The 26,539-nt window shown below is 40.9% G+C and overlaps 4 protein-coding genes across 4 annotated transcripts in view; 3 read left to right on the top strand and 1 right to left on the bottom strand.

Moving 5' to 3' along the window:
- The window catches only part of fahd2a (fumarylacetoacetate hydrolase domain containing 2A), an 84,485-nt gene that overhangs the window by 5,941 nt on the left and 52,005 nt on the right, over positions 1-26,539 (bottom strand). The window lies entirely within an intron of this gene.
- Positions 140-7,518, top strand: zgc:152830 (uncharacterized protein LOC767682 homolog). Its single transcript, XM_061038620.1, has 16 exons — positions 140-214; positions 989-1,030; positions 1,127-1,217; positions 2,103-2,251; positions 2,353-2,461; positions 3,115-3,242; positions 3,338-3,437; positions 3,556-3,631; positions 3,741-3,826; positions 4,145-4,249; positions 5,159-5,234; positions 5,331-5,449; positions 5,542-5,625; positions 5,774-5,831; positions 6,719-6,900; positions 6,999-7,518. Exons 1-16 carry the CDS (start codon positions 204-206, stop codon positions 7,134-7,136), a joined length of 1,554 nt encoding a protein of 517 aa, XP_060894603.1. The 5' UTR covers positions 140-203; the 3' UTR covers positions 7,137-7,518.
- pcna (proliferating cell nuclear antigen) lies at positions 8,283-11,183 on the top strand. The gene is made up of 6 exons (XM_061038628.1): positions 8,283-8,630; positions 9,446-9,543; positions 9,632-9,699; positions 9,786-9,980; positions 10,446-10,569; positions 10,662-11,183. The coding sequence occupies exons 1-6, from the start codon at positions 8,410-8,412 to the stop codon at positions 10,736-10,738; spliced, it is 783 nt and encodes a 260-aa protein (XP_060894611.1). The 5' UTR covers positions 8,283-8,409; the 3' UTR covers positions 10,739-11,183.
- LOC132974525 (calsenilin-like) overlaps positions 25,272-26,539 on the top strand; it is a 41,901-nt gene continuing 40,633 nt past the window's right edge. Inside the window, exon 1 of the mRNA XM_061038629.1 lies at positions 25,272-25,415. Coding sequence (XP_060894612.1) covers positions 25,410-25,415 — 6 coding nt within the window. The 5' untranslated portion in view covers positions 25,272-25,409. The remainder of the gene's footprint in view (positions 25,416-26,539) is intronic.

The raw sequence follows: 26,539 nt of genomic DNA, 5'->3' as shown, positions 1-26,539 counted from the left end.
AAAAGCTATTGTGATAGAACAAAGAAGCATAAATAAGTCGGATAGTCGTAAATTACGAGCCACGGGAAGCCCACAAAGGCAGCACGACTTCCACTTTACGGGTCATGTGATCAACCGGGAGATAAGTGAAGCGAAGGAACCGGGATCACCGGCTATCAGCTGTCTCTTTTCACTCTGAAGACAGACGGAGGAGGAGGACCAAAATGTGCACCAGGTGAGATTAACGACTGTTTCTTTTGTCCAACCTTTTGAGAATATTTCTAACGTGCAGCTGTCTGCAGCCCCGCGTGCACTTGGTGCGTGGGGGGAAAAAAAGCATTGGGTGATATCCAGAGAGGTTTTATTCAATAAGATACTTTTGTTCATACTGCTTTGTTTGAATACCGTCATTCTTCCCTTTTTAATTAAGTGATTTTACTAGTCAGTGATGGTTTGTCCAATGCGTTATTGGGTCATAAATCATTCACAGCATAAAGTATGAAATCGATCCTTTCATGTTGCAGAATATGTGTTTTTTAAATCTGGATTTAGTTTCGATTTAAAGGGCCCATTGTTTTGTTTTTTTGTTGCTGAGATTTCACTTTCATTCTTACTCTTCTCTGTGTTCATAGCTAATGTCATTTGATCTCAGAAATATCTCACGCATTTAAAATCTGTCTGGGATTTGTAACATCATGCACTGTCTGCTTTTGGTGATTGCTTCCTGTTAAGTGCACACTACAGCAGGTATTACGTTTTATATCACTACAGTGAGACAGGAAACCAACATGTAACACTGTAAAATGGAAGCAGATCTCAAAGGTCTTGCAGGTTTGAACACTTTGACCCACTTTGTTATCATTAACCTGCATTATAAAAACTGATATAAAGACCTACTTGTACACTCTGAGATATATTGGCTTTTCTGTGTCAGACAATGCTGACAGTGCTAATAAAAGAGGAATTAGGTCTGTTTCATTTCTGTGTTTTTTTTTCTTCTTCTGTCCAGCGTCCAGCCCCTCGAATGGACCTCTGACCTCAAGAACCAGAAGTGAGTATGAGGAGAAACGCTCTCTGTCGGGGGAAGTTCTTTTTCTGCATCTTTATGGACTGTTGTGTAAGATCATCTTATTTTCTTTCTTCTCAGTTTTGATGGCATCGTGTTGGTGACCGAGAGCCATGACTCACTGCCCTCTGAGCTCGATTGTCTGAAAGCACCACTGCAGGACTACAGCTCCGTAAGTTCTGCTCTTCATTCACCTCAGCAAAGAATATTTAACGACGTCTTTTAACACCAAGACTAAAATGGTGTGCAACGAGACGGAGTAATGATTCTCCAAATCTCTAGACTAGTGACCTTTGTATCTGTGCCTCTGAGGGAGATGTTTACATGAGCAGGAGGTGCCATGAGTAGAGTATACTTACTATCATGAATGTTTCAGTTTGAGATGCATAGGATAGGATAATATTTATTGATCCCCAGAGGGGAAATTCTGGCGTTACAGCAGCACAGACAAGAAAGCTCAAAAATACACATTAAACAGAATAGGTAAGATAAATAAAAAATAAAAATAAAAACAGGGGGTATATACAGTACACAATGAATGATGAAGTTAACTGGGGGAAATTGAGCATTGTGACAGTATTTGCATAGAATGACAAGATAAAGTGACAAGTGATTAAAGTGACTTGGTATGATAAATAGCAGCAAGTAATGTAAACAGCAGAGAAGAGAGGCAGTGTTGTACCACAGTAATGCAGAGTGCAGTTATATAATATAATATAATATAGTGCAATATGAACAATATAGTGTAATATAATGAAATGTTATATAATATAATATAGACTAATATAATAATATAATAAAAATATATAGAATGTACAGTATATATGTATATATATATTGATGCTAAATAATAATAATAATAATACAATGATAATAATGAAGCAGGTCATGTGGGTAGTGTTTTACATTTAGCAGAAGAGAAACAACTGCATACAAAAATATTTTCAACTTTTTTTGCTTACTTATACTGCAGTTAGCAACCGTGTTTGTACTGTAACAGCTCTGGTGATGTTGTTTCCTTTGTGGTTATTTTCTTAACCTTCTCCTCCTCCTCTAGGTGGACAGAGGTCTGGGGGAGGAGGTGGTGGTCCTGAAGGTCCCTGGTCTCCCTGGCAACCGCCTCGTGTTTGCCTCAACTGGCCCAGTAAACCGCGATTACGATGATGTCAGATGCTTCAGTGACGCAGCACTCAACGGCATCAAAAGGTCAGGTCCTCGTGTTTGGCTTTGAAGTTGATGGTTTAGCTCTGGTTTTTTTTGTTTGTTGTTGTTTTTTTGCTGTTTTGTTCATCCACCTTTCTTTTCAGGGCTTTGAAAGCCGGTATGCAGCGCCCCCTGCTGGTCTGTCCTCCACACAAAGACTACAAGAACTGTACCATTGTGGCAGTGCTGGGAGCCCTTCAGGCTCTCTACATGGTACGAAGAGTCACCTCTATATGCAAGGCTTACATTAAAGTCCTCTAACTTTAACTCTTTTTACTAGTCATGTGTACTGCTACTTTGCTACTACCCTTTTTAACAGATCTATGTGTTCTACTGTATATGGGGTGTGCTGTGGTGTAGGGCATCAAACATGTAGACAAGGAAAAATCTAATTCGATCATAGAGTTCATATCTGAGGTCTTAAGCTTTACAGTGCAGATGATGATCCATTGTGAAACATAAAAAACCCATCAGGTTATAGAAATGAATGGATTCGACCATCAGTGTGGTATGAAGAATGCTGTCCCAATATATCTGTCACCGGCAAACATCAGCTGATGATATGGGCCTACAGTTAATTGTTCAGGCTCTACGATAAAGATATAATCAACAATTTGAGGGTAAAACGGATTTGAGAGTTTCAGTGTTATTGCACAGGAACTGTTTTCTGACATCATGTAGCTGATTTAACAATGTGTCTCTTGAACACAAAAGGTACTTTTTTCAGGTAGCAGTTGTTTACCACAAATTTCAAAAATGTTAAATCAGTTATGACACAAGATGAGCGGTCATTTCAGATGCATTATAAACAAAGTGTAAACTGTACACTTTCTGAGTTGTATCTTTATGTATCTAATCCCCTTAAGCCCCTGGAAGTGAGGGAAGCGAAAGTCAAACCATCCGACCAGAAGGTGTGTGTTCTGGGGCTGTGGGCAGCCCAGGAGGCTGAGGGGAAGAGACTGGTGGAGCTGGCTGATGCTCTGGAGAGTGGGAGGTGGGTCACATAAATAAAAACACAGATACAACCCAGATTTTTTTTTTCATGTTGTGTTCAACCCCTTCACCTGCTGTCTTGTTCCCCCTCTTCAGACTGGCATGTCGTGACATCGGTGGCTCAGATCCTGAGCGTATGGCTGCTCCACGTGTGGCTGACTACGTCCAGAAGCTCTTCAAGGACAGCCCTGTGCAGGTAGTGAGAAATAAAATAGCATGAGTGCAGATAGAATCAGTGAAATGTGGAGGGACAATTTCAGTCAAGGTCCAATACAATAGTTTGCAAACAGGAGACTGTGTTTTTTTACCTCTAGGTGGAAGTGGTGAGCGACCTGGCAGTTCTGGAGAGAGAGTATCCCTGTCTGGCTGCTGTCAACCGCTGTGCCAACTGTATGAGAACATACCTTATTGACATGTCTTCAGACACTAACTTTTAGGATTGTTAGATGCTTGTTTATTTATTCGATTTTACATTTTGAAAACATTCCTCTTCATGCAGGTGTGCCTCGTCACCAGGGCAGAGTCATCAAGCTTCAGTACTGTGGAGCAGGTCCCGTCACAACGACGCTCATGCTGGTTGGAAAGGTGGGAGGACACTCCACAGACTTCTATTCTTGAATTAATAAAACATGAGTATCCTCTAAACCCCCTAAAAGAGATATAAGAACATGTCCACAGAAGTGTACCTTTAAAAAAAAAAAAGAAGATTTGAGAGCAAAACTGCATCAGACATCATGTGAACTTTTTTTTTTAGCAGTGTAGTAAATACGATAGCTTTACTTTTATGTTAGAAAGGCTGATTTAGACATTTAAAAACAATGAATGTTGGGTTTTATTGTTAAAGTATAAGTCAGAGAAATTCTGGTGCCAGCATTCGACTGACAACATTTTAAATGTTTTTAGGGCATCACCTATGACACAGGCGGAGCAGACATCAAGGCTGGTGGATTCATGGCAGGGATGCACAGGGACAAGTGTGGAGCTGCTGCTGTCGCTGGCTTCTTCCAGGTGAGTTAGGGCACGGTCACACTGGCCATCCGTACCGTGCCCAAGCACGCTTCAACGGTAAAGTCCAGTTCGTTTGACCAGTGTGACCGCTCCGTATCGTGCTCAGGCACGGTACACTTCCTTGGCTTTGGCACCGTTCGGAGAGGTGTGCTTCGGCACGGTACACTTCATGTACGCGGGTAAACAACGCTGACAGCCTTCATTAAGGAGAAATCCAGAGTTTCATGTCTGTATCTGACTAAAATGACACAATATAAGACACAAAGTAGCTGTCGTGCTCTGTGTTGTTCTCCGATGTGCGGCTGCGGACTCGCCTGTGGACTCGGCCGCGCGTCTATTTTATTTTTTAATTTATTTATTGCTGTGTCTGATTAAAATGAGCTGCAAAGTCAGTAAAGTAGCTGTCATGCTCTGTGTTTTTCTCTGATGTGCAGACACGGACTCGACTGCGTGTCTCTCTCTCTCTCTCTCTCTCTCTCTCTCTCGTCCGCCTGTTTGTAAACTGAGCACGCTTCATAATAACATAAAGCGTGCATGTGTTGTAAGACGTTATGTACAAGAGGTATACGTGCTTAGGCACGGATAGTCCTGTGTAGTGTGACCGCGGGCCATGCCGGCCAGCGGGGGAGTGGCGCTGCGGGGGGGCAATCGTGCTTGGGTACAGCACGGTACGGATGGCAGTGTGACCGCGCCCTTAGACTCTGCATCCGAATAATAAACCCTCAGAGGAGCATTCACTGCAAGTCCACACCTCCTTTGCTACAGATGCACCAGATTCCATCCCTTCTTGAGTACTCTTCAGGGGAGAACAAGGGTCATCAACCCCCCCCCCCCCCCCCCTTTCATTCAAATAATTACATATAAAATGAAAGTACTAACTCCTCTGTCCTCCACTTCGACCTCTTCTAGATTGTAGCCAAGCTGAAGCCAAAACACCTGAAGGTTATCGGCTCCATGGCCATGGTGAGGAACAGTGTTGGTGCAGGTCAGTCTCTTTTTTTTACATCTTTCTCTATGTTATCTATGTTAACACACCCTTATTAAGCAGCTGTTTATTTTTGTGCATGTGTGTTTTTCTCAGAATGCTATGTGGCTGATGAGCTCGTTGTTTCTCGCGCTGGTCGCAGAGTGAGAGTGGGAAACACGGACGCTGAGGGCCGTATGGTGATGGTCGACCTGCTCTGTGAGATGAAGGAGAAGGTGAAAATAATCAACTAGTACTTCTCAGTCCTGAGCTGTGCATCATTTACTTCTGTCCCTTCATTTTCTGATCATGTAATCTGTGTCTGCAGGCCGTAAAGGAGACTTCTCCTCAGCTGTTTACCATCGCTACTCTGACTGGTCACGCCATCAGAGCCATGGGACCTAATTACTCTGTGAGTAATGCTGAGTTTATTTATTATGTATAAATGAATACTGCAGCTCCCCGAGGGATGTTGATATCTATGCACTACAATCAAACAATCCTCTGCAGTAGAAATCATTGTTTGTACTAAGTTAAAGTTTTGACTTTCCTTTTTGTAGATCATCATGGATAACGGCCCGGCCCATCGCAACAGCAATGCTGCTCAGTGGCAGAAAGGTGAGCAAACGAAATGAATCAACTTAGACCATGATAGTTTCTTTTTTGATCAGTGGAGGAAAAATATTCCTGATTAGAGCTGTCAGTGGATTAAAATAAATGATCTTGTTAATTACAGGGCTTTGTGGTTCATTAATGTCTGCGAGTTTCTCTAAGTTTTAATTTCTTAAATAACGTTTTAAATAGTTCTTTATTCAAACTTAATTTTGAAGTTTAGTCACTAACTACTTATTGATTCTTTCATACCTGTGGGATCAATAAAGTTCTTCTGATTCTGGTCCACTCACCAGGTTTTTCCCAATCTTTCCACTTCACCTCCTTGCCTTCATTACATTAAGTAGAGTTGTAAACACTTCCTTAAGCAGCTCCTGAACAACCGAGCAAACTGCTTTCCAGAGGAAAACTGATAGATGCAGCTACAGTATAAGCTCCAAACAGCTAGTAAAGGCAGACCAGAGTTTAATAGTTAAACTAGTTCATGCAATGATTATCAGATATATTCAGATAAACATTTCATCAGCAAGAACCAAAAGTTATTTTCAATCATTTGTTTCTTTTCATGAAAGCTTCTCTGTTTCGTGTCGTTAAACATTATACAGAACATGTGTCAGGAGACATATCTTATCATAATTAAACATCTTGTTATGTCCATCTATTAGTGATTTTGACCTTTTTGAAAGTCAGAATTTAAACAAAAAATCAAATACAATATAGAAAACATCTCATACGCTCTCTCTGTAATCTTACTCTTCGATTTAACCACTCCTTATCGGGTGAAATGGCAGGGTTTGATATTTTGACTGAAACAAAAACTTAGACATAATTACTGATCTAAAACAATATAACACTGTCACTAACTAACACGTGGTTTTGGACCTCTTGTGCAGCCGGAGAGGTTTTGGGCGACGTGTTCGAGGTGTCCATGATCAGACGAGAGGACTATGAGTTCCACAAGGGCAAGTCTGAGTATGAGGATATTCTGCAGTCTAACAACCTGCCTTCCTCTGCCACCCCTCGAGGACATCAGACCCCAGCAGCCTTCCTCATCATGGCCTCTGGGCTCGACAAGGTGCTCACACATTGTCAGAACGAAGTGTTATTGATCTACAAGTATGGAGAGTTCAATAAGAGAGAAGTTCAACTATTAACCTTTAATTTTCTACGCAGCATGGTGTGGATTCTGGCACGCCTCTTCCTTACTCCCACGTTGACATCGCAGGATCCAGTGGTCCTTTCCCTGGTGTCCCAACAGGAGCCCCCATCATTACAATGGCAACCAACTACATCTTGTCTGATAGTCTTTAAGCACAGTGTAAAAAGACTACAAGCACTGTACTCAATCCCAAAGCATATTTGTAATTGTCCAAGTGTAGATGAAACTCCTGCCAAAACTTGTGATACATTCCTTACACATCAGATTACTTGTCTGCTACAATGGTCTTTGCTTTTTTTTTCTAAAACGTATGATATCCATCCCATCTCCACCAAGAGTCAAATGATCCTGTTTTTAAGTGGCCTCAGTCAGTATATGCTCAGGTTAAAGGCAGTTTGTAAAATAAACATCCTTTTTATACATCACTGTATGTGTATGTCAAACTGGAGACAAGGTTGTCTGTTGAGTGGCAATGTGTGAATCAAACTAAGCACTCCTCATTTGATCAATTAAACAAAATAAGAATTCAAAGTTTGTCGTGTTCTCTCTTTAATTATTTAACAGTATTGTTTACTTAGGTTATGTGTCCCACAAGACAAACATAAAACATACTCCTAATGTATTTTGGTTAGTGTGGCAGAAGACTCAAACTGAAAATTTGAAAGGTTTACATGAAAACTTCCCAAATTCATTATTTTTTCACGGTGTTCTGTGTCGCACTGATGCCGCAATACTGCGTTTGATGAAAAAGAGGTGAAAGAAAAACAATGTTTGTCCCATTTGGTCAATGAAGATCCATTCAAAAGAACAGTTAACGTAAGTCTGAATATATATTATTCTGTTATAATTTCTTAACTATGCCAACATACATCAAAAACATAGATCAAAACCCACAATTTTGTAAAAGGGAACATTATTTTTTTTTGTTTGTATAACACAAAACTAAATAAACCAAACACTTTCCTTTCGGGATTGTTGTTGAAATAACTATAATTTAGTGTTTTGGACATCCCTTTTACATTATTTCAGTTTTGATTTAGTTTATTTTCTTTTGTTGATGCGTCAAACACTTTCAAAAAAATTGTCCTCTCCCAACATGGCCGACATTGGTAACCACTTGTGTAATCGCTGGGCTTCGTGGGCGATGCCGACAAGGATCCGGAAATGACGCAGAGACGCCGAGTCTTTAAAGGCTGACGTTAACGCGCGCCTTCTGCTCAAACCTTTTTCCTCAGCAGTGAGAGTTGTGACTGCGTGCTGCTGCTGCTTCTTGCTCGCCAATAACACACAAAGGCTGAACTCTTAAGAGCTTACTTTTTGTGTGTGAAAACTTCAGCTGCAGCCTCCAGTTTTTGACGGAGTGACGCAAAAAGACGACTAACTTCCATCTTTGTTTGAGACTTTAAATACTACTCCGCAGCAACCATGTTTGAGGCTCGCCTGGTGCAGGGATCCATCCTGAAGAAGGTGCTGGAGGCTCTGAAGGATCTGATCACAGAAGCCTGTTGGGATGTCAGCTCGTCTGGGATCTCTCTGCAGAGCATGGACTCCTCTCATGTCTCTCTGGTGCAGCTCACCCTGAGGCACGACGGCTTCGACTCGTACCGCTGCGACAGAAACCTGGCCATGGGGGTCAACCTCAGCAGGTAGAGCAAACACTACACTTGATATAAGAGAAAGTTTGTTTTGTATACAGCTGTAACCACTAATGCGATCAAACGGTGACTTCAGCATCTTTTTGTTTGTTAAAGTTAGGCTCTATGTTGCAGTGGCCATCTTGGCGGAATTGCCCGGGCATGTCTCTGCTGCACCGACCAAAAAGTTAACTCTTTAATGTCAGCGCTCCCGTTAAAACCTTCAAGACTCGTTTTTAAAACAAACCTTTCTCCGTTTAAAATTGCCACCTTGCACTTAAAATTAATTCTGCGGCATCGTTTGAGAGGCACCGGCGACATTGTGATTGTGCGTAGTGACGTCACGTTAGCGCCAAATTCTTCACAGGGAGGCTTGGCGGGAATTCTTGAACCCGGGAAATTTCTACTTCCGTTGTCCCACTGCCCGCTCTTTGTGACGTTACGCCGGTGCTGTGGATGAGTTTTGATACTCTATTATGATGTCTGAGCATGCGCATAGACGTTTTGTCAACTTCATAGATGTTGATTTTTTTTTAAATCCGAAGTTGACAGAATTTGGTCTCTTAAGATTGAATTGAATTATCAATAGATGACAATTAAAGTCCTACTTCTTAATTAAGCATTCAAGCTCTCTTTTCTTTCTTTGCTTTACGTGTTGACTAAGGCTATTTTGTATTTTTCTTCTAAGATCAAAACTTGCCATCAATCACTAAAGCAGTTGTTTGTTTTTAAAATAAATTGTAGGTCTAATCTTTCTGCCCTGCCAACCCTGCTTTAAAGACTTTCAACCCATGTCTAACATGATCTTTTCTCTCGGTTTCCAACAGCATGTCAAAAATCCTGAAGTGTGCAGGAAACGAAGACATCATCACTCTCAGAGCAGAAGACAATGCAGACACACTGGCCCTTGTGTTTGAGACACTCAGTACGTTCCTGATTTATTCGTATTAAACAGAATGAAGTGGCACTTTTGCTTTTTTCTAAATTAACTTTTTGTTATTTTGTCTTGACAGATCAGGAGAAAGTCTCAGATTATGAGATGAAGTTGATGGACCTGGATGTAGAGCAGCTGGGTATTCCAGTAAGTCACCTGCGGCGTGTCCTTGTCTTGTAAACAGTCATTTACACGCACAGAGTTCCTAATCCTCCCCCGTCTCCCCCTCTCAGGAGCAGGAGTATAGCTGTGTGGTGAAGATGCCCTCTGGGGAATTTGCCCGTATCTGCCGTGACCTGTCCCAGATTGGTGACGCCGTCATGATCTCCTGCGCCAAGGATGGAGTCAAGTTCTCTGCCACAGGAGAGCTGGGCACAGGAAACGTCAAGCTGTCCCAAACCAGCAACGTAGACAAAGAGGATGAGGCAGTAAGTGAGACTATCTGAGTCTGAATCAAAGCAATAGTTGATCTACAATCTGAGCTATAACATCAACACTAGCAGTGATAAAGGATACATTTAATAATCGGTCTGCCATAACATAGATTAGAGAGCAATGACTAGTTTTCTTTTTCACCAGATATTTGCAGACTCTACTACGTTAACTTTAAATGTTCTGTATTGATTTATATATTTATATTTACCTTTAAATGAACTTTAAGTTAAACAGAACGTGGTTCATGGCATGGTTTTTTTTGTGTAGGATCCTCAGCATCATCATCCAGCTCTGCTCTTGTGGAGCTCCTGTTGTTTTTGTTGAATGTTAATATTATCAAAAAAAGAATGTTTGAATGTTTTGGACGACAAGCTGCCCAAAAAGGCAATTTGAAGACAGAAATTAACTGTTGTGAAGGCACAAACTTCAAGTGTTGATAATCAACTTTCTGTCATTAGGTCACCATTGAGATGAATGAGCCCGTCCAGCTGATCTTTGCCCTCAACTACCTGAACTTCTTCACCAAGGCCACGCCGCTGTCCAAGACGGTCACCCTCAGCATGTCTGCTGATATCCCCCTCGGTTAGTACAAGTCACTGTATCTCTTAGTACTCAAATCTCTGTGTGCTACAAAGACTGGCCCTCACCTAACTGTTCTTTTTGTCTTTCTCCAGTGGTGGAGTACAAGATCGCTGATATGGGACATGTCAAGTACTACTTGGCGCCAAAGATCGATGAAGAGGCTTCTTAAGTAGTTTTATATCTGAACCAAAAGGGAGAATAGAGAAAGTGTTCAACTGGGACTCTTCTTGGGTGATCTGAAGGTATCTCGTTGTTTTATTGATCACTCTTGAGGGTTCTGGTGCCACATGGTGAAAGGTGCAGTTTCAACTTGTATTTACAGTCAGCGGTACGAGTGATGTCATCACTGTGATGAAGCGTCAGTGATTGGACTGATGCTCTGAGCGGCTGGCTGTGGTCCAAACAGCCCGGTGTAAATGTCAGCACTTATTCACCCCACAGCTCTGTGTGTCCCTCTATTTTTGCCTGTTTTGGAAAAGTATATTTCAAGTATCTCATTCCTTGTAGATAACACATTTGTAAATAATTTCTGTGGTTTCGCACTGTCAGCCAACCCCAAATGTTTTGTATTCATTGATTCAGTCCAAAATAAATGATTCAACTTGTTTCCAACACTGGTTTTGTGATTCTGAAGTTTGTGAGCAGACGCTTCTCATAGCGTGAGCCTAAAAAAAAATACACTTCAACAGAATTTCTAAATATTTTTCACTCTTTGTGATATGGAAGAGCCATTCAGTTTTTGCTAACCTCTTAGCATTAAGGTAATTAATGCTGCTGGGATCACCTTTTTAAACATCTAGCCAAATCTATAGCAGATATGTTGAGCTGACATTAGGGAAAACAAGCTTTTCAAATAAAGTCACTTCTGCATAATGCTGTGGTTGAAGACTGGATAAGATTATAATTAAAGTAAAAAGCTGTGCAGCAGTTATTAGTTGCAAATAATCTCTTCAGTGACTGAGAAGGAAGGCAAGTCCTTGGTTGTTTTGTTTAATTTATCAAAAGATTAATTTACCAGTGTTTGTTAAAATCTCTGACTGCTCACCTGAACTTCTATTACTTTGTTGTAGATATATAGTAAAATAAAAAGGTTGAGTACCAATGGTTAACCTTTATCCACAGTTGTATTTTTGTTTATCTTAAGCGCTTCTCTATTTTTCATATTTTTAACTAGGAAGTAAATTAAGCAGTGAAAATATCTATATATTTGGTTGCTGTAGTTCTTTCTCTGGACCTCCTCATGCACAGGACATGTTGGGACATGAGTAGCTGCATTAGCTGAAAGCAGCCTCTAGGTGGTGCTCTTGTTCTATATTTATTTTTAGTGTGTAGAATGGTTTCCTGTCAGGTTTTGTTTGTGAAATGAATTTACTCTGATGTAATTCACTTCTAATTTTCATTTGGCAGCTTCCCCTAAGAACAAGAGTTAAATGAATCAAACTGGATGTGGATTTATTTATGTTTATCTCCGTTATGAAGCGGACCTGTCAGATCCTCAACATTTATAATCTCTTTAGACTCACTGTGTCATCTGCTCTTGCTGTTGTACTTCAGTTACTCGATGAAAGCACATGCAGGGATTGTGTGGCACGATTATCTGAACATTTACTCCACAGAGGTCTTTTGAGTGTGCAGGTCTCTGTTTCTGGTTTCATGTAGCCAGAAACACCTGAAAGACACGAGGCGCCCTGTTTGCATCCGGTGTGTTTTCTGTGCTGTAGGTAGTTTGAAATCAGACAGTTATAATCCTCACAAAGCTGTAATCTGACTGGCAGCCACATCTGGCACTCGTCTGAACCAAAAAGTACACAGAGCAGAGTTTGAAAAGTGATATCCTGTGACAGGAATTTAACACTTAATGCTGTTTGTTTAGTGTCTGGAAGAGTGTAGGACACACCTGTCCTTTAAGAAGACTTTAACATCACTCTTTCCATCTATTTATCTCAGTTTTCCTAAAAATACACTTATTACATTTAGAGGCTCTCTTTAAAAATCTGACTTTTTCTCTGATGAGGTCTGGTTGAATTGAAAATGAAAGTAGACAGAGCAGATTATAACCTCGCTCTGTCAGTATAATCCCAGACTCCTCTGTTATATCAACATGCATCTGTTGTAAAGGTTGGACTCTGAGCTTGTTTCCATGAAACAGGAAAAGAGGATTGTATTTTGAGGGATTATTTATTCCTGACACATTAGATACATTTATTTCATAATTCATAATACCTGTGTGTCCGTTTGAGTTATCTAAAGCCTAACAACTACTTCATCTTTCTGTTCTGTCCTGAACTGTCCTTTAAAACTCGTGAGGGACACTGTGCTTATAGTGTGAAACACATTCTGCAGCTGTGGGTTAATCTGATGGAGCAGAGAAAAGAGATGGGACTGTCATCTCAGGAACTGACTGATAAAGCAGAAAGATGGCACAGCCATTTAAGCTGCCTCAATATTTAATTAACCACCGCCACCCAGGTTAGAATTAATTACTTCCTGGAACAGAGCAAAGAGGCCCGCGTTATTGGGGTTTCCGCTTCTGAATCGGCCTCAATTTCAGACTGCAATTCCAGGAAGATGAATAATGTCAGGGCTGTAATTATGAGTTCTATATAATGCTTAGAGGAGATTTAGACACAATCAGGCCACTCAGACCAAATGTCTACGTCAGAGCTTCATGAAGTTTGAAACAAGTGCATAACTTTAAGATGGTACTAACTTTATACAGCTAATATTTTGTTTTCTTTTTTCTTACTGTACTTTTTGTATCAATATACAGTATACATATTTTGGAAGCACATTTCAAATCTAATCCAAAAGAGGCGATTACCTTCCAGTTGATTTATTACCTGTGGCATTATGTTTGATCTCCCCTTTCAAGCAGAGGAAGACAACACAGACAAGTTTTACATAACAAGAGGGAAGACAAGTGTATTTGTATGCTCCCTCTCTCACCTGAAGAGCTTTACAAATCAAACACAGTGGCATTAAGACCAAGACTAAACCTGGAATATAAACAAACTCACACATATATGATGATTGTATTTCTAGTGTAGCCAAGATTATTAATCCACCTAATGGAAGAGGTGGAAAGAAAACATTCAGGACACAGTTGATTTACTTATACTGAAGTATTTCTTTAAACTTGGCTCATAAACTTTCTGCTTCACTGCAATAATCCTACGGCAAGAGTTGATTAATGGACCAATAATGTATGCTGTTTCTTTGCAACCAATGCCAAAATTGAACATATTTTTATCCTCTAAAAAGCAACACTTTTTTCTAAAATTGCAGGGAACATCTTAACTTGTGCATGTGAACAGATAAAGCATGACATTCAAAGGTGGGTAACTGTGTGAGTGTTACACACTTATTTCCTTTGTTATGAAAACCAAACAGAAAAAGGATGAGATGATAATTTTTCTGATACAATTTACGTTTTTTTTAACTTGTGTGAAAAGGTAACTTTATTATTTGATAGTGTTAAAAGGGGTTCCACAAGGTTCTGTATTGGGTCCTGTGCTGTTCACGATCTATATTAATAATATTGCTTCTGTATTTACAAATTGTAAGGCGCATCTCTACGCTGACGACACAGTTTTGTATTGTTTTGCTGAGACTGCACACTTAGCAATGGAAACTTTACAAGAAGCACTTCACAAATTACAAAATGCACTCCTTGATTTAAAGTTATTACTGAATGCAGAGAAAACTAAATACATGCTCTTTGCACGAGCCAGAAATACCACAGACAATGACTTGCATATAACAACTCTGGAAGGTCACAATATTGAAAGAGTACCTCATTATAAATATCTTGGCATCTGGTTGGATCAATCCCCCAAACAAAGTGAACTTCCCTTTAGTGAGTAGAAAGCGAATAATTGAAGCCATCTTCCTATCTGTTCTGGACTACGGGGATGTCATTTATAGACATGCTTCTGCCTCCACCCTAAAATCATTAGACAGTTTATCACTCCGCCCTCAGATTTATCACTGGTGATAAATATTCCACTCATCATTGCATCCTGTACGATAAAGTTGGTTGGATCTTCACTAACAGTTAGACGTGAACAGCATTGGCTGCTATTTATTTATAAATCACTTGCGGGTAATCTACCAGCATACATCACATCTTTATTAATCTGGGCTGATAATCAGTATCAGACTCAATCAAGTGACTGGCTAATGTTAACGGTTCCACATGTAAAAACGAACTTTGGGAAAACATCCTTCACCTTTTGTGCTGCACACACCTGGAACACAATACAAAACACATTCAAACTCAATACAATGGTTACCATGGGTCAATTTAAAAACTTGATCACAGCTCACTGTACTCATGAGTGTAAATGTTATTAACTGTAGTTACCTGCTTACTGCTTATTCTTCTGGTCTTATAATCTATGTATTTTGTCTTTGTTGTTTTTTGTCTTTTTTGTCTCTTATTAGTTTTAATTGTACTCTCGACGTCATTGTAAATGAGGGCTTGCCCTCTCGAGAATAAATAAAGGTAAAATGAAATGAAATGAATTCATGTCTAGTCAACATAACTGTGTTAGCTTAAAGGCACGTTTGCTTGCTAATTAGGTAACCTTTGCTGTGTTTACCAAATATTTAGAGAGTAACAGAGGCAAAGCTAACGTGACTGTTAGAAATGTTCACTTTTCTTTTCATAGCTTCTTACCACATCAAACAGAAAGGTAAGTGTTCATATGCACATGCTCCAACGGTAGCTATTGAGTTTGAAAACATGTTGTTTGAAGTCGAAATAAGGCTGTAAATAAATCATAACTAGTCAGACCCACTTCATATTTTTAACTGGATACCTGTTTCAAAGTACACATTACACACATTTAAGCTTTGTAGCCTGAGCATGACTTCAAAGAAGAACAGCAATGTGTGAGTTAATTTAACTCTTCTGTTGTAGCCTACTCTTCTCAAGCAGGCCTAACTTTAAACCACCACTTTCATCAAACATAAATATTATTTAAGATTTATTTAATCTCTTGCATGGTTCCTCGTACAGACGATTTTACATCATTAATAATCTGAACAGCATCACAGGCTGAAAATAAGATTTAAGCGTCTGTGTTGAGTGAAAAGTCATTTGTATTTCATCATTTTATTTTATTTTATTCAAATGCATGTTTACTGTACTTACTCTTGACTTGGATGTAGCCTGTTGTATCCAAGGGAACCTGATTCCTCCGGTGTTATCATGAGGCTGCAGTCCTGCACCTCTCTAGCTGTCTATCTCTCCTGTCTGTCTGTCTGTCTGTCTGTCTGTCTCTCTCCACTGTCTGTCTGTCTGTCTGTCTGTCTGTCTGTCTGGCCTTTAAATTGCTTTCTGGAGGCTGGGGATTTTGGCCTGGGAGATAAGGGGAATGAAACAGTTGCTGGCTGTCTTTCTCTGCGAGGCAGGGGGAGTCTTCTGAGCGCGGTACATTTACAGAGACAGAGTAAAGAGCAGGTTGTTCCCGCTCATCCCTCTGGTCAGTGAGTCTGAGGAAAAGCAGGCGACATCTTCAAAACCCATTTCAAACCGTCAACGGCCTTATCAGAATCAAAACAAACCGGGGTTTGCGTGACATATTTCACGGCATCCTGCAGATTCTTTCTAGAGGATATTTCTCTTCTAGATAGGCTTCTGCAATACATATGCTGCTTGTTTGTCCACTGTCAACAGAGATATGTGCACATTCGTGTGGTTTCCTTGGCTTGTGCCAATCATTCAGGTCCTGGAGAGTCAATCCCAGCCTGACTTTCAGACCTGACACACTCTTACATAAGCCTTCAGTGCTCTGCTGTCTCTACGGGCAGGCTGCATGGATTATTGATGGCAGCGGAGAGCAAGCAGGGCCGCACATGGAGAGGACACATTAGTCGCACCTGCTGCAAGATCCACCTGCTTTAAACCACTCTGTAGAATCATTTCAAAAAGTCATGATTTCTATTGCAAGGATTAACAGGCGGAGAGCTTTTCTTTTGGTGGTGTGAGGATGCGGGGATTCCCTCCCTCCACAAACCCTCCACAGCTTTCCCTCTACAATACATCCTAATCGCCTTTCCTCTTCGATGCCACACAGCGTCCCCCCACAGTTTGCGTGTATTTCTGACTCTGCTCGGTGTGTTCAAGTCATCCCCACGTGGATTAGCATATTAATGGGATGTCCTCTTTGTCTCTGTTTTCTGTCACTCAGATCTCACAGCTGCGAGGGAGGTGACGGGGTGATGCGGATGGGGGGGAAAGAGGAGAAGACAGTGCTGAGATGAAGGAGTAGTGTGCTGAAGCTTGAGGAGTCACACCTGAAGAATATATATGTGGCACAGATGGGACCAACAATTACCCGTAATATTGATGTTTTTGCGGTGAAATTGAAAGTTGAATATTTAATTTTTATTGACCATACTTTTGACTTTATGCGGTGACAACTGCGGCTTATCTTGGCCCACACTGGGGCGGGCATAAAAATGTTTAGAGAATGATAAACAGGTGAGTGGGTGGATGAGTTAAGGTGACTGGTGACTTGTGGAAAAAGTCTGAGGGCATCGGTTGGAGATTTATAAGTCTGGACAGCTTCTAGGAAATGCATGAGCTGTGAGGGAGTGACAGTGCTGAAGGAGACAAACAGGACTGAGGCAGATGTTGTGACATTGAGTTACCTTCTTGAATTTAAAAATGTATTTAAAGAACTCAGTCATTCACCCAGTTTTTTTTTTTTTTTTTTTTTTTTTTGCTATTTAAAATGTAAAATTCTGCACAACATCTCCTCCTTTCCTTCCTTTAATTTGCCTCTGGTCACAATCACATCTTTGTTTCCTCTTCATCCAGGGATGCCATTGCTCCGCTACTTAGCAACTGTTTCCACGGCTACAAAGTTGCTCCCTGGCTCAAACCCCTCCCCTCCATCCTCGATAAGTCACCAAAGTCCCTCTGCTCCATCGTGTCCACTTGCCTGGTGATGAAGTGAGTGTAGATTAACAGGTTTTTTTTTTTTTTCCATCATGTTGTCACATTTTGGACTTCTGGTTATTTTTAATTGAACACATCAGGAGGAAAAACAAACTGTCGGAGGTTTAAAGCATCTTCATTTCTTGCTCTAGAGAGGATGTTATCAATCTCCATGATCCAGTATTCGCTTGTGTGGAGAGCTAGATGCTTTGTTGACATGTTGGGTGCGTTTACTGGTCCTCGGGAGAGTGCATTGATGAATGTGACGACCACTCACCAATTACGGTTTCCCTTTTCTCCTGTGTCCCTGCTGAGACCTCTACACCGCAGCACTAATGTCACTGAGACAAATTGCAGCTCAAGCCAGCAAACGGTTCATGTTCGGTCTGACACACACACTCACACATTCAGGAGGGAAGCAGATGTGTCTGAAAAAAAAAAACAAGTCCACAGAGACACATGGAGATAAGAAAAAGAATAATATACAGTAAAGGCTAGAACATGAATGCAAGCATTGGAGCTAGAGAAAGATCTATTTATATCCCAGCTAAAAATAGACATTCTTCTCCACAGAGACATGAAATCCTTCTGAGTGCTGAATTACTCTCGAGCTGCTGCTGTTGCAAATGTGTGTGCATGTGAGTCGGTATATGTGTGTGCGTGTTTGTGTACATCTATTTCTGTGTGTGTGATTTTTTTTTGTTTCTTTCAAAAGGTGAAAGCAAATTACCGTCTGTATCATCCCAGCTGCAAGGTTCTGTTCTTTGGGAGTCTCCGCTCTTCCTTCCTCAGCCCGCAGCAGACAGGATTTAACATTGCTTTGATGATCAATCCTTCATGGTGATGGGCTTTAAGCCGACATGTGCGGCGTAGATTTTACAGTAGAACTAAAAGGGGGATGTGTGTGAAGCCGTGGTTAATGTGCGGTGGGAGGGATCTGTCTAGTTGATGTGGAGAAGCAACATGACAACCCCAAGCCTGTAATTGTATCTCATCCAAACAAAAGCGCTCAAATGTGCAAATGGCAAATGACCCTCGTATAAAAGTTCTTATTCAACAGAGAGGTTTGGAAGTTTATCCAGCTGAGCTGATTATGTTAACAGTAGGTGTGTTTGTTAGGCCTCAAGCTTGTAATGAAATCTGGTATCACCCTGCTGCAACACTTGCTAATGATGACTTTAGGAAGGTTAATTTGCCAAGCTAATGATCCTTGGAAACCTGTTTAATTACTTTGATTTTTCCTTTTAAAAAAAAATAGTTTAAAGGATGCCAGATAACTGATAATATAGCTCAGATGACAGCTGAAAACATATGAAGTTTTTAATAAGAAACATGTAATACAGACAGACTTATTCTTGATTCTACGCCGACTGAAGATGCTGTTTAATCTGTGGATAGATAATAACAGAGTATTGTGTTAATCACAGTAAGAGATTGCAGCATTACATCAGCTGAATCACATAGATTAAAGACAATGAGACACTCGGGGAGATAAGCCAGAGACAGAATACAAAAACAAGCAAATTTAGTTCTGATCCTCTGTTGTATTTTGTGTTTTTCATACATCCCTGAATCTCTCCCATCTGTCTCATTAAACCTTTCGATGATGGGCAACTTCATTTGCAAACAATTGTGTTTGTCATACTGTATTCAAAGTCAAACATAAAGACTAACCTTTAGATGCTCAGTTAGAGAGGCTGGAGTCATCCTTGAAAGACGTTCTGTTAAATGAATGTCTGGAAACTTTTTATCTGTTGTCATATAAGTTGATGGAGAAGTTGTTGTTTTTCATGACTTTAGTTTTACATATCTGGTCTAAATGACAAAAAGATAAACATTTTAGAAAAGCTCTGGTAGATTGCTCCAGCAGCTACCGTCGGTGACACACCTAATAGCTGTAATGTAACCGATCAACTATGTTCATTAAAGTGATTATTTTTGTCACTAACAGGCTTAGATTGTTAATTGAAGTGTTGGACAACATTACAGACAGCATCACTGTAGAGAAAGATAGTCAGGAACCTCCTTTTTTTTAATACAGAAAATGCATTTTCTCTGCTACCTTCAAAAGCCGCCAAACTCCACTGACAAGTAAATAGTTTCACTAGCCGAGGTAAAAGTATGAGAATTGTCTCAATACATTAAGGAAGATTTTGTCCTCCAGTCAGAAAAAATATTCTAATTCCACTCAAAAAAATGTGGGGATAAATGATTTTCGCTGGTGGTGAATGTGGGATGTGGTAAGGAAAGTTGTAATCTGAACGTAACTGAGGCTGTCAGACAAATAAAGAGGTGGAAAAAGTACAGTACCTGCTTCTGAGGTGAATTGAAGTGGAAGTAAAAAATAAAAAGTACAGATCCAGTGGTAAAGTTGATCTACTTAGTTACATTAAACCACTGTTAGAAGGTCTCTTTGTTTTAACGTGCCAAAAAAGTTTGCCTTGTGTTACCCTTGTTGGGAGAAAATGATGCATGCTCCCACCCACATGTCAACACACACCTGCATTCTCCTGTCATCCTCACTTCCCCTGTGAGAGCAACTTCAACATGTGTCCCCGTCCTCTCTCGGTGTTTCCTGTTTGCCTGATGCTACCGCTCCTCTGCTGTACAGACTGTAGATGTCCTTTGATGACAACCAGCTGCAGGTAAATAACGTAGGCGCCTCACCCATCTTCTGTCTGTCTCCCTACTGAGAAACACTGACCATGTTCAACCAGAGCGATTTTCTCCATCATGTTTATTCTGTGGAGTTCAGATGGAGCTGACCTTTTGACTGATTGTTTGTCCTATACTGCACCGTTCTCTCTGATAACTGTTATCCTTTCTCGCTGTGAGGAAGACAGATCGAATACTCAGTGTGTGTGTGTGTGTGTGTGTGTGTGTGTGTGTGTGTGGGTGTGTGTGTGGGTGTGTGTGTGTGTGTGTAGGGGATGGGGTGTGTGTGTGTGTGTTTGCACGGTTGGGGTATGGGCTTAAAAAAAGAAGATATTGAACAGGGGATTGTTGAGACTTGTTTCTCAGACACATCTGCTCTCCCCCTCTGAATGTGTGTGTGTGTGTGTGTGTGTGTGTGTGTGTGTGTGTGTGTGTGTGTGTGTGTGTGTGTGTGTGTGTGTGTGTGTGTGTGTGTGTGTGTGTGTGTGTGTGTGTGTGTGTGTGTGTAGTAACACATTAATATGCTCTGATTCTTCAGTGGCCTCTAAATGATGCTCACCCACAGAGAGGAAATGTGATAATTTGCGCGGTGACAGAGAACTGTGTGTTTGACAGTGAGTCTGTATGTTGGTGTGTGTGTTTTGGGGTATGTGTGTGTGTGTGTGTGTTGGGGCATGGATAAACCATTAAAATCTCATCTATGTTAGAACAGTTCTTGGGCAAGTGTTGTTACTCCCCAGAAATCGTAAAAGGTTGAAGAATCTCTACCTTCGTTTTATCATAAAAGTTTTTGCCACCTCGAGATAACAAAGTTGGTTTTCTTGTGATAACAGCTTATGTGATGATCTCAAGGAGACATAGGACCAATATCTTTAGAAAGGAGGTATTTCTTATATACATTACTACTTTTTGTTTTCTCCCGATCAAGTGATATTTATGAAGAATGACGGTTTGGTTCACATGGTCTAACCTAATTTCAGCCTAAAGATCACCATCATTTCTGTTCTAAAATGATTCATATTTGAACTTTAACATGACATCTACTTTTGTATTCTGAGGTAACGTCACCAGGGCAGTCAGTGATCCCCAAAGATAAGAGGTTGACCAGCTTGATCTTTCAAGTAATGACAAGAAATAACCTTTGGTTTTGTTTTTCTTCATAAGGGCTAGAGCTTCTCGATATCTCAAATGAACAAAGATTAGTTTCCTCAACATAACAACATATTCTGATCCAGAGATCAGAGCTATTAAAATGGTAAGCATAGCTGATCTTGACTTCTGTACTTAAATGACACAAACATCTGATACAAGACGAAGGGAACTAGTGCTGTCAACAATGATACTTTGAGTTTATTTGGCGCTATATCAGAAGCCCTCATTTGAAGTACATCCAGCATTATTAGCAGTGTGCAATAACGTTGATTTCTCTTTCCACTTGTGAATGTACAGCAGGCTTACTTTGATATTAAACTCCATGTGAACGTATGAATACGTTCTCTGTGTTGTGAAAGCATATGAAAAACATTTCTTCAGCTATGGGGGCCAATAACATGCAAGTCTTATTAGACAGATGGCCTTTCCTCTCTCATTATTCTGCAGGCTATTTACATTTCTTACTGTTCATTATGCAACAAGCGTTATGTGTGAGGATGCTTGACCTGCTGCAATTGCCGTTAGCATCTTGCAACAGTCTCTCTCTCTCTCTCTCTCTCTCTCTCTCTCTCTCTCTCTCTCTCTCTCTCTCTCGCTCTGCTCTGCTCTGGGCCGCTTCACTGAGAGCCAAGGTCACCTAAATTGATTCAGTTCCTCAGTGAGTGCACAGATTCTCCACAAGGGCTGTAATTGCATTTCTGTACCAATCACTCTAATGACAATCACTGTAATCTAATGCAAGACACCCACACACACACACACACGCACACACACACACACACACACACACACACACACATACACACACACACACGGCAGCACACGCAAACTGCCCCTCTCTTTACATGTAATGCTGTAATTGGCCGCATTTTTGAAGGAGGAGAAGAAATGCTGGGGGAGAAATGGCAAAATTAAAATGAAGCACAAAGTAATGTAAAAATAATACCTGACGTCAGGTTAGATTATTTGGAGGGCTGTTGACTCTCACCTCATTTCAGTTTATCATAATGTATTTCTTTTGAGACACATTAAAAAAATTAAATAAAGACTCAGAAGGCTTGAAAATGATTATTTGTTCTTTCCCGCACTTTGGGATTTTGTGCATAATCAGCAAATGAATTCAGAGGAAGTTCATTCCTGTTGGCAAACACATTTACCTTCCCTGTTGCCCAGCAGATTACACAACAAGCAATGAGTATGTCAACTAAAGTACATCAGCTTCTGGCTAACATTACTGTTAAACATAATAGTACACTTAAAAATGATATAAAATGATACAAATTGGGTCGCTGGTAGCCTAGTGGTTAGTGCGTGCACCCCGGAGGCTGGAGTCCTCCAAGCGGATGGCCCGGGTTTGAAACTGACCTGTGGCCCCTTTCCCGCATGTCATTCCCCACTCTCTCTCTCTCTCCTGATTTCTGACTCTATCCACTGTCCTGTATCTCTAATAAAGGCATTTAAAGCACTCTTCATTGAGTGCTCAATGTTCCACTTACTTACAGTACTTAAATAAATAAGTGCAAATAGCGCAACAACTTGTTCAGTTCAGGGATAGCAGCTGAAACAAAGCTATTTTTGTACGGCTTTGTTCTGCACCTTGGGGCTTGAAACCTCCATCCAGAGGGAAGAAGCTAAAAATCACTGAGCAAAGAATAGGAATCATTGTTTAACATAGAAATAGCTATCGAGCAGGGACACTGGGTAAAGCTGTGACTCACCAGTCAGTCAACTAGAATATCTAGTAATCTGACTAAAGGAATTTTAAACTTCTAAAGATGCGTGACCATGACACCGAAAGAAAAGACGAGATTGATCAAATGAAAACACGATAAAACATGATCGTTGTGGTTCAGTCGATGAGAAACTACGAGTTTCTTTTAACAGTAAAAATACTGGTGAGCCTTTTCACACACAGCTTCACATTTAGCTTCAAATTTCAGTTTTGAATCGATTATGGTCCCAAGGTATTTATAAGACTGCACATACTCGATGACCTTTGATTACACTGACTTCATTTATTTGACTTTTTCCCCATTATAGCGGATTAAGTTATCTCATAACCCGAAAATAACAAATGTTGTTTTCTGGGGATCTAGAACAATTGGCTGGTCACTGTGATAGGCCAGACCATGACATGCTGACATTGGCCACATTCATTAAGTATGTTAAGCCTGTTTGCTATATGTTTTGTGCTTGAACAGCTCCGGGCATACGAGATATATCATTTGAGATCCTGAGAAAACAGTCATGACTCGTTATCATGGGAAGAGGGAGTAAATAAAATGTATGAATGCATATCTGCTTAGTGTTTCTGTATAACTCTGACTACATGTTATTAGACTGATGGGTCCAATAGTCAGTAAGATTGGATGTGGACACACACTCTTACACACACTCTTACACACACTCTTATGCACGTCGCACACAAATGACCGCATGCATATTTCCCTCCAGGCATCGTAAAGAATTTACTAATACTCTGAGCACTTTTAAACCACTATAAGAAAACATTTTGGTTGCCAGGTTGTTGGTAATCATCCTCCTATAGCTGTTAAAAGGATACTTCACCCATTTGCATTAATCTTTGTATCATTAGAAACCTGGTAGTATTTTTGAATGGTCGTGCATCCCGCCCTCATTTTCCCCTGAGATGTGAAATCTTTGTATTTCTGAGTCTGAAAAGAAGCTTCCAGTGACGCAAAATGACGATTTTTGCGTCACTGGAAGCTGTTGCGGTTAGCGGGGTGAGACTACAACGCTAGTTCCTCATATTTTTGACCACTGAAGCTACAGACCAATCACAGATCAGTGGGTGGGAACTCACTCCCCGAATCGAAACTTAACGTCCGCCATATTGCTTGGAAGCTATGCTAACAGGCTCTATGGAGAAAGCTGATAATGGTGAAAAAAATATAAATATAGCGGCAAGACAGCTGCTGCCAACAGGCCGGTCTTATGTTTTGGCTGCTGTGGCCACCGGGCGCTGGCTGCTAGGCGCCGGGGCCTCCGCTGGCCGCTAGCTGCCGTGACACAACACCGGCCTGTCGGCAGCAACCATCTCGCGGCACATATTGTTATATTGCCGCCGCTGCCAGCTCAGCAGCCGAGACATAAGGCCTGCCTGTCGGCGGCGGTGAGGACGAGGAGCCCGGGCCGGCTCGAGCTGGGGCGGACTGGTAGTGTCGGTGCTCTCACTGTTTGCCTATGGACACAGACATAGAGTCTGTTTTCTGCCAGGAATTTACAAGATCAATTCTGGAAGAAATCTCTGAATCAGTTGAGGAAACAGCCTCATGTGTTGAAATAAATATGTCTGTAAATGTTTTTATTACTATATTTCTACTGCTATACTGTTTATTTTGGAGAAACAGTAACGATCAAATTTCCCTCTGGGATTAATAAAGTATTTCTGATTCTGAACTAGAGGACCTTAGTGTGGCCTGCGGTGCTGAGCATTCTGGGATTTGGTGTCTTTCATCCACATGAGCCAAAAAGACACTTTCTGCCTTTTGTCGGCCAAGAAGGCACCAACTTCAAAATGTATTTTCACATTTCTACTACATGTATGACCCAATGTCAAAACAGATTCATGTTTCAACAGGTGAAGTATCCCTTTAAAGTTCATCAGGTCTCTCACATTCTTATTAATGAGAACTTTATTTTACAGTTTCAAGAGGTCTATAATCACCATGAGTCCAGTTGTTTATCCTGCTGCTCATCTTTTACAGACTGATGATGCATCAGAATAAAATCCAGCCTGTTGACTTTTTTCTCTCACATCATTATACTGTAAAAGATGAAGGTCCCATCGCTCCCTCTCGGGATGCACCCTCTCACCCCACCCCCTCTTCGTCTCTCTTCTTCCCCCGTGTATGTGTAGTCGATGTGTGTGTGTGTGTGTGTGTGTGTGTGTGTGTGTGTGTGTGTGTGTGTGTGTGTGTGTGTGTGTGTGTGTGTGTGTGTGTCTGAGTGTGTGTGCTCGCATTCCTTCGCAGGCAGCGGAGCGGCAGTCGGAGGTTGAGAGTCCGCGCAGAGAGGACACATTCGGACAGCAGTCAGCCATCAGCCGTTACAACACAGACAAAACATGCAGGTAAGACACACATTTAATCATCTTCTTCTCATCCTTCAAGCGAGAATTACACATAATGTAATGAGGATTTCTGCCTTTACGCGTGTGGCTAAAGCAAAAACCGCCTCCAAGTTAAATCAACAGCGTGGATCTGCTCTCCAGGCTACTTGTTGGCCATATTTTTGCTTTTTATGCTAAAATCCCCCACACCCACCAGAGGCTCATTTGCTCCTACTTTTTCAGTTTGTATTTTTTTATTTTTTTACTGAAAGCTGAGTTTGTGAAGTGAAGTTATGTAATAGCCTCCCTGCTGGAGGCTGTGCAGGAGAGAGACGCGTCTCTGCAGACGGTTTCCAGCAAAGTGTCACTTTGCATCACGTCTTCTCCTCCCTCTCACTCTGCCAATTTTACGCGTGTTTCTGTGGTTAATCCGTGAGATTATTTTCTACTCTGGTATTTGAGACCTCATCGTGTGGCTCCAAGTGATTCACGCGTGACTTTAAAATCTCTAAATAGACTGGTTTACTGTAAAAAAAAAAAAAAAAAATCCGCACAGTCTGCCTTAAATCCCCATTTCGAGGAAGAGGAGGGAGATTGTGTTTGTAATTCTGATTCTGCTTGTTTGGTTCAAAGCAGAATCTGAGTCTAAACCGGAGGTAATCGACTGTAAAGTAAAAGGCCAGCCTCCCTAAAGTGACTTCTAACACCTTGAAGAAAAAGATCCCATGGGTGATTTGTTCCTGGGGGCGTGTATGATGAAGGGCTTATAATGAAGGAATACCTGTTACTGGCAATGAAAATGTATTCATTGTATGTATGTACGTGTGTGTGTGTGTGTGTGTGTGTGTGTGTGTGTGTTCGCGTGCAAACATGAGGTCACTGACAAAGAGAAATAATCTACTCCCACACACACACAAACCTCTGAATGGATCGTACTTCTGCAAGACCATTCAGTTGATGGTGAAAGTAATGAGGAATAGTAAAAAGCTTCTCTTGTAACAACGAGTCTTACTATCAATCACTTTCTGGGTCAATGCATCTTTCAGAAAATCCATAAATCAATCACTCATATCATTAAGGCACCTTAGGTCTGCACCTTTAAAATTGCATGCATGTGCATTTGTTAAAAAATCTTCTTCACAAAT

This window comes from Labrus mixtus, chromosome 5 (assembly GCF_963584025.1).
Source record: "Labrus mixtus chromosome 5, fLabMix1.1, whole genome shotgun sequence".
In the NCBI taxonomy this organism is placed as follows: Eukaryota; Metazoa; Chordata; class Actinopteri; order Labriformes; family Labridae; genus Labrus; species Labrus mixtus.
Note: the sequence above shows the minus strand (reverse complement) of the source record. Positions and strands in the feature narration are given on the sequence as shown.